Source organism: Caloenas nicobarica, chromosome 25, assembly GCF_036013445.1.
Source record: "Caloenas nicobarica isolate bCalNic1 chromosome 25, bCalNic1.hap1, whole genome shotgun sequence".
NCBI lineage: Eukaryota > Metazoa > Chordata > Aves > Columbiformes > Columbidae > Caloenas > Caloenas nicobarica.
In genome coordinates, this window is record NC_088269.1 from 2,397,651 (window position 1) to 2,408,715 (window position 11,065).

The 11,065-nt window shown below is 43.0% G+C and overlaps 1 protein-coding gene across 1 annotated transcript; it reads right to left on the reverse strand.

Moving 5' to 3' along the window:
• Positions 1-554: 554 nt before the first annotated feature.
• Positions 555-3,471, reverse strand: LOC135998459 (gastrokine-1-like). The gene is made up of 6 exons (XM_065651638.1): positions 3,385-3,471; positions 2,974-3,027; positions 2,463-2,603; positions 2,133-2,243; positions 1,118-1,259; positions 555-649 (listed from the first exon to the last, which is right to left on the reverse strand). The coding sequence occupies exons 1-6, from the start codon at positions 3,469-3,471 to the stop codon at positions 555-557; spliced, it is 630 nt and encodes a 209-aa protein (XP_065507710.1).
• Positions 3,472-11,065: the final 7,594 nt, after the last annotated feature.

The window sequence follows — 11,065 nt, forward strand, 5'->3', positions numbered from 1 at the left end:
CATTTTTGTTAGAGCAGAGGAAATAATCTTGATGTTAAGGTTTTGGGCTACAGGGACCTTGCCTTACTAAAGCTTTAGCTTTTAATGACCCTACTATTTTTTAAAAATTGTCCTTTAATTCCCTCTAAACCGCTCTGCTTTCAGATCCTTGGCATTGGATTCTTACTCTCTGAATTATTGATTCTAGTCTAGGACCGTGGCTGATTTGCGATGGCCACACTCTGACGCTCTCCCACCTCTATGGTTGTTGCCCTGTGTCAAGATCAGGCTTTTGAAAGAGCTTTTGAAGGGCTCAAAAGGGGTAGATAACAATCCAGCTATGTTTCTGGATGTGCTCCTAGATGATGAAGGGTACAGTAATGAGAAAGTAGCCAGATTTAATCCATGCTAAGGTGCTTTATTGAAAGTTGTGGTCAACAATTGACCTGTTTCAGCATTAGAATCATCAGGAAGGGAACTCTTGGCAGAGGAGATGTCAGGAAAGAACAGCATCGGAGTTGGCTTTGTGCAGCAGCGATCGGGCATCCGTACGTGGTTCCAGAAAGGTGAGATTTTCAGACCTTGATGTTGGGATGGCAGTAGTTCAGCTGCACAAGATTCAGGACATTAAGCGTAGTGCAGGCTCCCTCGTTGTAGACGGCTGGGAGTTCTTTACAAACAAGAAAAACAAAAACAAATACTGTGAGATAAGGTGTTAAGTGATCTGTGCGCTCTTTGGCAGCCCTTAATACCTGGCATATTGCACTCGTGTTTTAATCAAAATGAGCCTTCTCAAGTACCAAAGCAATGACGAAAGCAAAGTGAGCAGCAAGGGGGTGGAAATGCTGCTGCGTCCAAGTGCAACAGCCTGCACCTGATCTGTAGAGCTTTTTTTTCACGACAGGGTTTGCAGACCATCAGCTTGCAGTAAGGCTCTGAGTACTTTGCTTCTGCTTCAAGGTTAACTCCTCTGAGTAAAACTTAGTTCCTTTACATGTACTTTTAAATAATACTTTTTTTCCCCCCCACATTAGCATAAATTCTCTTGCAAGTGATCAAAGTATGATTATAGCATCCACAGAAAGACCGGTGATTTATAGTGGTTAGTTGCAGAGATAATTCATTTGCTTGTACTCACCGGCAACTGGAGTAGCCACTATGGATGTGACCTCTCTGCACATGTTGAAGATGGCAGGTCCGTAAATCCTGAGGTCAGGGACAAGTGTCTGGCCGAGGACGAATGTGATCTGCTGTGTGGGTTGTATTTGACCCTTCAGACCCTGAACATCAAAGAAGAGAATTCAGCAAGATCAGTGTCTTGGTCCACTTATTGTTGTGCATGTTCCTGTGTCTGGAACAATGTCTCGGTGTTTTGATGTTCTCCTCAGGAGTGTATTTTACCCCAGGGTTCCTGAAATCCCATTGCAATGTGCTGCCCTCTTGCTGGTGAGCAAGGAGTTGAGATGAGCTTCCCGGACACAGAGATGCACCTCAGGACAAACCAGCCTGGAACGGCGGTGCGAGGGGAATGGTTTTGCTCAGCCTGTACTGATGGAACTCTCCCCACTTCCTTCCCCAGCAGGCCTTCTCGCCCTTCAAAGCCCGGAGTTTTATAAGGACTCGGCTCCCACACTTCAGGAGAAGCCAGTGTCTACAAAAGCTTAGTATGCTGAACGCTGTGATAATTTTTACAAGGTCTGTGCTAATTCTGTGGGCTGAACTCATGCTACTGTGGTGCTGAGTTCTTTTCAAAAAGGTTTCAAAGCTTGAAACCTGAGTTGGGACCCCTCATTACTGGGTTAGTTGTTCTTCCTCAGCTGGAGCAAAGGGAGATTATGAAGAGCACCATGCCAAAAATCTAAACTCTCTAGCCATAAAACAGTGTTAAAAAGCAGTCAATGCAAATAATCTTTTAAAACATGATAAAAATAATGTAAGTGATCTACAACATTGCGAAAACATGAGAAGCCCCCACTGCAAGCATCTGAAACAGGGTTTTCTAACTTTTCAGAGGTCCCGAATTCTGTTAATGTAAATGTTGTGTTCTAAATGGTTGGTTTAAAAGCTGTTGAGAATTGCAAAGTCTCTGACACCAGTTTACTTTGACTTATTGCTGTACAACTTTCCAAGTAACAACTCCTTTTTGGTCTTACCTGGAAGCCCTGAACCACTGAGGGGAATATCTCAAATCTGGGCAGCAGGTTTCTGTTCATTGTGGAAATGAAGCAAGTTCCCTCTGGCATCACTTCAGTTGCAATAAAGCCCTGGAAAATAAAGTTATTGACAACTAGGAATTCAGCTTTTCGATATTTAAGGTTGGAATTAAAATTGTATGCAAAAAAGTAGCAAATGCAGATAGTTTTTACCCTCAAACTTGGACTCAAAATGTTAAGACTAAAGAAACAAGTCCTGTATTTTAGTCGGCTTTAGCAGAACTAGTCTCCCTGTATATTTTCTGAACAAGCTTGCTCCTTGCCGCTCACCGTGTTGAAGTTCCAAATGGTTTTCCATGTCCCAAATTCGCTCCTTTGCTCGATAATGACCACACGCTGCTCCCTGTTGATGTTCAGGAGTTGGACACCGCCATTAACCCTGATTTCCCTGGTGACATCCTGGTTCTGAAACTAGAACACAAAATTAAACAACACTTTAGACTTGCAAACTGGTCAGTTCTCTCCCCAGAGCTTTAGAAAATCGCAGTTGTAATAGAAGAAATGTGGGTTCACAGGGAGCCCCTCTGGTGAGCAGAGTATTGTCAAAATGACAAAGAATTAAGGCTGTGACATTCTGGAGTAGCCATAAGAATTCTTTTAATAGATTCAATGAATAATTTTTGTTTCTTACAAGGGTCATCTGGAGGTTTTAGAGGTCTATGCATGAAAGCAGTTTCAGATTTCTCTGTGCCCAAGGCATGGGACAGAAGCAAGGAAAGCTCCAGCAGCAGGGCCCAGAGAAACAGCAGCAACGTGTGTGTGAGCTGGTCCCTGTACTCACGTATTGAGCGAGGGCTGGAGTCAGCAAGAGTCCGAGCAGGACGGTGGTCACAATCTGAAAGGAAAAGCAAAACCAAGAGTGTAACTGCAGCTCTGGCTGACACAGCTCGTCAGGAGAATCTGAGGGCCTTTTTTCTTTTCCCTCGCTCCAGCTGTGCAAAAGTGTGGACAAAAATGGACATGGATTAGGCTTCCTGTAGATCGAATAATGTGTAGTTAAACCTTTAACAAAAGCCTTACCTCCTCGTCTGATTAGCTTAATGGGGTGTGAGTTGCTCTCCCTAGAAGAGAAAACTCTCCCCAGAGAATTCTTTTTTGGTAGAGACACTGTGCTAAAGACACTTCAGAGAGAGAAAGGCAATGGTTTTGAATCAAAGTTGTAGTTTATAAGGAAGAAAAGCCGCATACTCACAGTGAGTTTCATCTTGACTGCAGAGCTGATGCTGGTGCAGGTCGAAGGAGCAACGGGAACCACCCACCTTATATATGTTTTCAGCATCAGGTGTGGAGCAGTTAAGTGTTGAAATAATTTTATTTTGTCATTTGTATCTCTGTCTGCATGTCACTGAAAATTGTTTCCTGCTGTAAGTACTTCATCGATATGGGGATTGTACTTCTGCAGATTTTTGGCCAGAGCCGGGTCATTATCAGATAAGAATCCATTTGCAGTGGATTTTTTTTAAATAGTAACTTTCCGGCCTTTACTAATTACTTTTGAAAATTCACATCAAACTTTAGACCAGAGATAGACTGGCGTTTAAAAAAATGAGGCCTTACAGTAGACAAAATAAATAAGAGTCTTTGTGCCTTCCAAAATGTGCTGTAAGGTACCATGTAACCATAGAGTCCATTAAAATACATGGCCCGAACACAATATTGCCACTGGAAATTGTTTTACAATAAATAAGGAACTCAAGCCTGTTGGTATCTGGCAAGAATAATTTTTTCACCTTGCCTCAGCTTATTTTCTGTGACGTAAATTCTTCTTGAAAGCCGTGCTTGTTCAGTTAGGGAGGTTCATGAATACTTGGGCCTTTGTGTCACCTTGCTCAGTTTTCTTTTGTGTGCAAACTGACGCTGTGGCAGAGGATCACTGTAAAGAAGTTAACAAGAAGTTAAATAACTGAGCTACACATATTTCTCTAAATCTGGATTTCATATTATCTTGTATAGGGTTGTGCAGTAGATACAGCACCACTTGCTTTGAGTAGCGATGAATAGTTGCTTAAGGCAGCATGTGAAATCTCACTGGGAAATTGTTGTCATGGTTTGATTGCAGGGTGACAATAAAACCGTGGCAGATGTATTGTTAACCCTCTCCACCCCTTCCCCCTTCAGCCCCTCCCTCTCCCCCCTTCCCACTAAGGCAATTGGGAGGGAAAGAAGGACAGAGAGAAGCGAGTTGGAAAAATTAAAAATGTTTTACCAATGCTACCCATAAAAATAGAGAAAATAATACAAAATATACAAAACCAATCTTGAAAGTCCCGACAGCTGCTCCAGCAGGTGTAGCGCCGGCATCCGAAGTCCTGGCCTGGACTCTGCAGCCAACCGGAGCTGGATTCAGTCTGTCACTAGGCCTCAGTTCGCAGGGACGACTCGCAAGGTCCTCTCCCAATGTTGGCCATAAGGAAAAGGCACGAGATCCTCGTGATCTCCCACTTTTATATGAAGTATCACGTGAATGGGATGGAATATTTATTTGGTCAATTTTCAGTTCACCTCCTGCTTGCACATCTCGCGAGATGCATCATTGTCATTGACCTTGCATTCCATTGTTATGTCTACCAAAACACGTATCTAGCTTTCAGGAAAACTGCAGTTATTTAGAAGGCTTTAACTGACAGGGAACTTCACTAAAACTTGTTTTTTTAACAAAACCAGGACAATTGTACAGGAGGAAGTTTAAATGCCAAAATTGGGATTTTGCAAGAACACTAGTTTAGCAACCTGTCTTGGGAATTGCTTCTGTGTTTTCAAAGGATTTGTAAAAACACAGGACAGACCAGTGTAGGGTGATGATAAATTTTACTGAGACACAAGAGCCTCCCTGCAGAGCAGAGGAGGAGACACATGAATGATTGAGGAAGTGATCAAGATAAGATTATCAAGAAGAAAAGTCGTGTTCATGGGTGCAGAGTTCCATGAATGTTCTTCCTCAAAACTTCATCAGGAATAAATACTTGCAGTAGTAGATGGACAATTTATTAATCTTAACTTTTAAGCAGGAAATATTTTGCTTTGGGAGGTTTGATCCTGAAAGAAAAGGAAAAACTGATTAGACTTGGACTGAGACAATAAGAGAACAATGTTGCTGGAATTTCTCTACTTAGTCTTGGAAACGCACCAGGAAATGTCACTTAAAACTGGAACCGCATCTTCCTAAGCTTCTGGTACAGTAACTGTTAGTGCAATCTTCTTAGACAAATCTAAGCTGCAAATTGGGGCTTGAATGTGAAAATGGTGCTGGGACAGGACCTGTGGTAGCTGGTACTATATATGCAGCTGCCTAAAAAATTCAAACTGGTGTCAGCAGCTGAATCCCAAACCGTTCCTGGAAAAGCTGCTTTCCAGGTTGTGTGCAGCAGAGGGACAGAGCTGCTGCTTTTCCTTATGCACACGTTTGCTGATTTCTGGAAAGTCATAGGGAAACCTCAGGATTTCAGTAATTAACTTGTTTGTCTTCACTTAAATAGTGTTCATTCTTGTTCGTAATATTGTTACTCTTTATTTTGTCACACAAAGCACTGTCACTGGGATACTCATCTGCAGCTGGGTAAGCCAGGTAAGAGGGAATTCCTCTGCACAGAGCTTGGATGCGTTTTCCAAATCGGCGCAAGCTTTGGAGTCTGTTTCTGGAGATAATGAAGCGATTCTCCCTGGGTAGATGTCGGTGAGAACCGGGTCCCTAAGCATCAAAGAAACAAACCCAGGAAACTGCATTTAGAAGAAACAGACCTGCTGTTCAGAACCTGTACATGCATCTTTGGGCATGGAGAAGGGGTTATTGCAGCTTTTGAAAGACTGAACTTCTGGAGTGGCTCAGCCCTGCTGAGAATCTTGTCTTTTTCTCCTGTCGATGGGTCGGGAGCGAGTACTTTGCACATGCAATTGGTTTCTCATTGCTCCATTCACCATCGTACCTTGTCTCCTTGAGGTGCTGCAGGAAACCATCTATCGTGTAAAAGCCTCCTGTCCATTTTAGGAACGATGCAGGCGTGTTTTGAAAATACTTTGGTTGCAAAGTAGCCCTGTTAAAAGACAAAAAGCTCATTGTTGCAAACAATGTACAGTGAAAGATAAGTGGGTTGCCAGAGAGAAGCATGGGATAAAAAATAACACAAAGCTTTCTACAGTGCAAATAATCAGAAGGAAGGAAAATATTGTTTTTTCAATTATGCTGTCTAGGTAAATGTGTCATGGAGGCTGATGAGGGACGCTGGGGACAGGCCAAGTGAATTGCCTTCCCCAGCAGTGCCATGTGTAGGATACGTCATCCCGAGACTCGAGTCAGGTGAAGGAGTTCACTGCTGGAGGTGTCTGTGCAGCACAGACAGCACAGCAGCAACAATGAAGTGGTTAAATGAGAACGTTTTCAGCATCTCCTCTAAAATCCTGTTAAGTTTTGTTGAAGTTTAGGGGTTTTCTTTAAACCATTTAGTGCGTTTCCATTTCTGAGCCATGGTGGCCGCCTCTTACAGTCTTGACGTCCCAGGCAGGTTTCCAGCCCTCCAAACCCTCCTCAGAGTCGGTGCAGACCCCGGTGTCCATGACAGAGGGGAGAGAGTTCTCACCGTGGTGCCCCCTGAGGTTTTCTGTGCCATTCCGAGGTGTGAAGAAGTTGAAAGGAGGTGTAAGGATTGAGGTGTGCGCATTCCCCATAGCCTTTCACTCATGAAATCAGTAGTTCTAGTGACTGTGCTTTGGAAAATTATTGTTCTTCGAGAGGGGAGATAATTTGTGGCCACAGAGGGGAGGCTGGGAAGCCACTAGTGCTGTTGGGTCAAACAGTGTTTATGCCAACTTCGAGACAGACTTTGATTTCATATCTAGCAAGTGTCTCTTTCCCTTGATCTATCAAGCACTGAAACATTTGCTGTGGTGCAATAATAACAACCAAAAAAAAGGCAGTTTCCTGCTAAGTATCAGTCATTAAAATCCAGCATCCCTTTCGGAAAAGATTTTTCAGAGGCCACAGCTAAAGATTCCTGTGGCAGCAGCGTATGAGCACACACAGCTCTGGCCTTCCCCTGTTAGCAAGGGCTGGAGCCAGGAGAACTCCCAGCAGAGAAGCCACCACAATCTGAAACACACAGTGGAGATTCACAACATTGAACACTGTGACTGCTTGTCTTGCATCCAGTTATTTGATGTCTTAACATTTTTATTTCCTGTTTAGCTTTGTGCACATGCTCAGCAGAGACTGGTGATTTGCATCTGAGCTGTGAATGAGAGGACATTGCCCTTCCAACGCTCCACGGGTGCATCTCACCCCGTAACACAGCACTTCTCTCTTGCACGTTTCAGTAGGCACACGGCGTGCAGTCCCTGCCAAAAGTGACATTTCACCTGTGCAGTCCCGACCCATTTGGCATTTTGACTCCATAATCCCTACATCAATCAGTAAGGGCTCACTAGGTGCCAAGAAAGACTCCAAATACTTTTCCAACTGTCCAGCTTCATGATTTTAATGAGAAAGTGATACAAGTACTTACAGTGAACGTCATTGTGATGGTAGGCAAGGCACGATCTGCTGGCAATTGGTGTGTACTCTTACTTTTTATACAGTAATATCATAAAGTTAAATCTTCAAATGTGTTTATCTTATTGGCACGTGCCCTGTGTTCACAGAAGCGTGACAGGTTTCCTGGGGAAGTGCTCTGATAAGAGGAGGCTTGGATACCAGCCTGATAGAATTCATTACATACAGGAAGAAAATAAAAGAAAAATAACTTGTTGTGGTAAGCCCAGTGTCTTTTATAGTAACTTCTAAATGAAAAAGAACCAGACAATAGATGTCTACTAAAACTCATAGTGACGCTTTGTGCCTGCATGGCAAAGGACTTGGCCTGATATTTTATCCAGAGCTGATACCATCCTTTAAATCAACAGAGGTGGTAACCTTGCTATGTTAAAAACGTTAAGTCAGTTTGCAGAAATTGTGAAGTTGGCTCTAAATCACAGATATCACTGAGTTCTTTTGTTAGCCTTCCTTTCTGGGTTTGTTCAGTTGGGATCTGCTCTCCAGTCTTCAGGCACGGCCTCTGCGTCTTCACAGAGCCATTTTATGACAATAGTACCTGATTAAGTGCTGAGGCTAATTCTGGGAAGGGATCATAAACTAGAGATGAGAAGAAATGAGGAAGGGAGGAGCAGAACCAATGGGCACTTTACATCAACTATTCCTTAAAATGTGGATTTTAATATTTCTCCATATTTGGTAATTATATACAGAGCTATGGCGTGAGAGCTTATTTGCCTTGTTTGCTGCAGAAACATTGCAAAATGTTTATTTTTTTAAATTGTCCAGTACAGATATCTGGGTCTTTTTGCCCAGTTGTCCCTTGCTGTTTAACAAGCTATAAGATATGTATCTAGACAGCGTCAGATAAAGCAGATTTGTTTCTTAGGTGTGCCTGTTACTGAAGAAGCACTTTCAGAGATGCTCATTTACATAGTCCAAAAGTGCTTCTTCTCTGCATTCAGGACTTCAGCAGCATTATTGAAAACATTCTCTAAACCATCAAATGGTAGAAAATGGTAGAAAACCCTGGCTAAATGAGACTTAAGTTTTTTAGAAGTTCAATTTAGCATCTTAGTGTAAGGAACATTTAATGGAGAACTGTTGTTTCTACACAACTGAGGACCTGACACGTGATCCCAGCAAGGGGGAAGGACTGAGAGACATCAGACTATGAATCCTTAATGTAATATACAGTCTTTTCCCAGAATATATACTGATACCTGTATATATACTGATACCTGTATTTATAAGTTATTTTAGGGGGAAGGGCCGAGAGACATTGGACTATAAATTCTTAATGTAAAACACAGTCTCTTCCCGGAATATATACCGATACCTGTATACATACTGATACAAGGTAATTTAGGGGGAAGCGTAGCCAAAGTACCAGGAATCCATATCTTAAATAGATTGATAAGGGGAAGGGTATTGTATGCGCCGGGGTAGTGTGTAAACCCTGAAGTACCCAACCAATGGGGAACAGGGGAGGGAAATTGCGGCCAGGACTTTGGGGAGATATAAGCAGGGGCTTTTTGCCCTATTAGGTGTGCCTACCTTTAGGTAGAACACCCGGTCTTGCAAAATCATTACTAAAATATGTTTTGCTGAGAGATCCTGCCTGGGCCTATTATATTTGCAAAATAATTGTTTCCTACATTAGGAATGAAAGTTTTAAAGATAAAGGATATGGGATAACCTGCTCCTGGAGTGTTAGCATAACTGGCATACTAAAATATCCAGTGTCTGTCTTAAATTTTACCCAGCGTTTGGTGTTGAATTGTTATGTAATTCCAAGCCAATCTGAGGAAAGACCAATAAAGCAGCAGGATGGGGTTGAGGGAAAATGACAATGTGATAAGATTTCCAAGTCTTGTTGTTTAATTGCTGCCCAAACGTGCCCAGGAGCGGGGGTGCAGTCAGATGAGTTGTTGTCCCCTCCGGTTGGTGCTGTAGGAAACAGGGCTGTGTAACAAGGCTGTGCGCTTCTCAACAGCCGGCCCTCCCTACTCAGTGCTGCAGGTCTATCGCTCGTTTGCCTTTAATTGAACCATTTTTGAGCACTTTGCCAGGGCCGGAGCAGCCTTGCAGTACCTCTGCAAGTGGTTTTGTTTGTTTGTGGTTTGTGTTGGTTTTGTTTGTTTGTTTGTTTTTACATTCACTTAGAGCTGGACAAAATTCAGCCCAGTCTACTCAAAGGGGCATTTCTCGTTAGTGGCATCTTTCTCTCTAACTGAATTCAAAGATGATCTGCCTGGTTCCCACTGATCTTGAGTTTGGAGCGAATGTTGAGGAAATCATTAGGTGACTCCGTTTTTCTGCATTTCTGAAAACTGGGTGGCTGAGCTTGACCTCCTTTCTTAAATGACAGCATTCAGTTAAAGCCATGTTCTAAGCACCAGAGCTAAAACTCCAAATGCTCTAGTGACCGAGTCCAACTCTCAGCACAGGTGTCGGGATTCTCAGTCCCCTGTGACTCCCAAGATGCAAACTCAGTATTTTCCTTCACTGTCTCTTCAGTCTCATCAGATATTTACACAGCAGAAATTAACCCCTTGGAGACATTAAGGTGTGCGAATCCTGATGCAATTAAGGTTAAAGTAACAGTGATTACCTCAAAACATGCATCTAACTTTGAGCCGGGAACCTGCAAACAGCTCTGATGAAGTGCTGTTTGGTTAAATGAATATTCAGATCTCCTGCAGTTGGGTTTCCCTGGTTTAAGGCACAAGTACATGCACATGTGGCCAGCAGGAGGGAGCAGAGCTGCACAGAGTGAACGATGCAGCTTTACTGACTACATTTCACATAATCCTGCAGGATTGAAAAAGAAATCCCATCAGCATCACAGGTGTATATTTGTTGCTGTGAGAAGTTTCATTGGTTTGTTAAGTAGGTGCCCTTTCCTTTTCTTTCACTCATGTACTTTGGCATTAAACCACACATACTACTGCTAAAAGGTTTCTTTCCAGTCTCTGCTGGAAAGGGAGTTAACTAGAGAAATGCCAATGCCAAGGCAGAGCAGGACATGACGAGAGCTGAAAGGTTCTGTTAGGATAGTGTCTAATGACTATCAACAAAGTGAAAATCCCTCCTCAGCTTTGATTCTCGCCTCTTTCTGTCATATTTAGCTTCAGCCTGAGCAAAAGGAGAGCTGATAGTGTGTAAAGGGATTCAATGAACTTGGGAAACAGCAAAAGGAAGGAGATGAGCAGCAATAAACTCCTGTCTGTCTCCTCTGCAGGGACTGGTGTGTGCTAATGCAGGGAATGCAGCTGCTTTGGCCTGAGATGGGCCGAAGTGAACTCTGTCTCCTCTCCAACTGCTGCACAATAAACCTCTGGGGATGGGT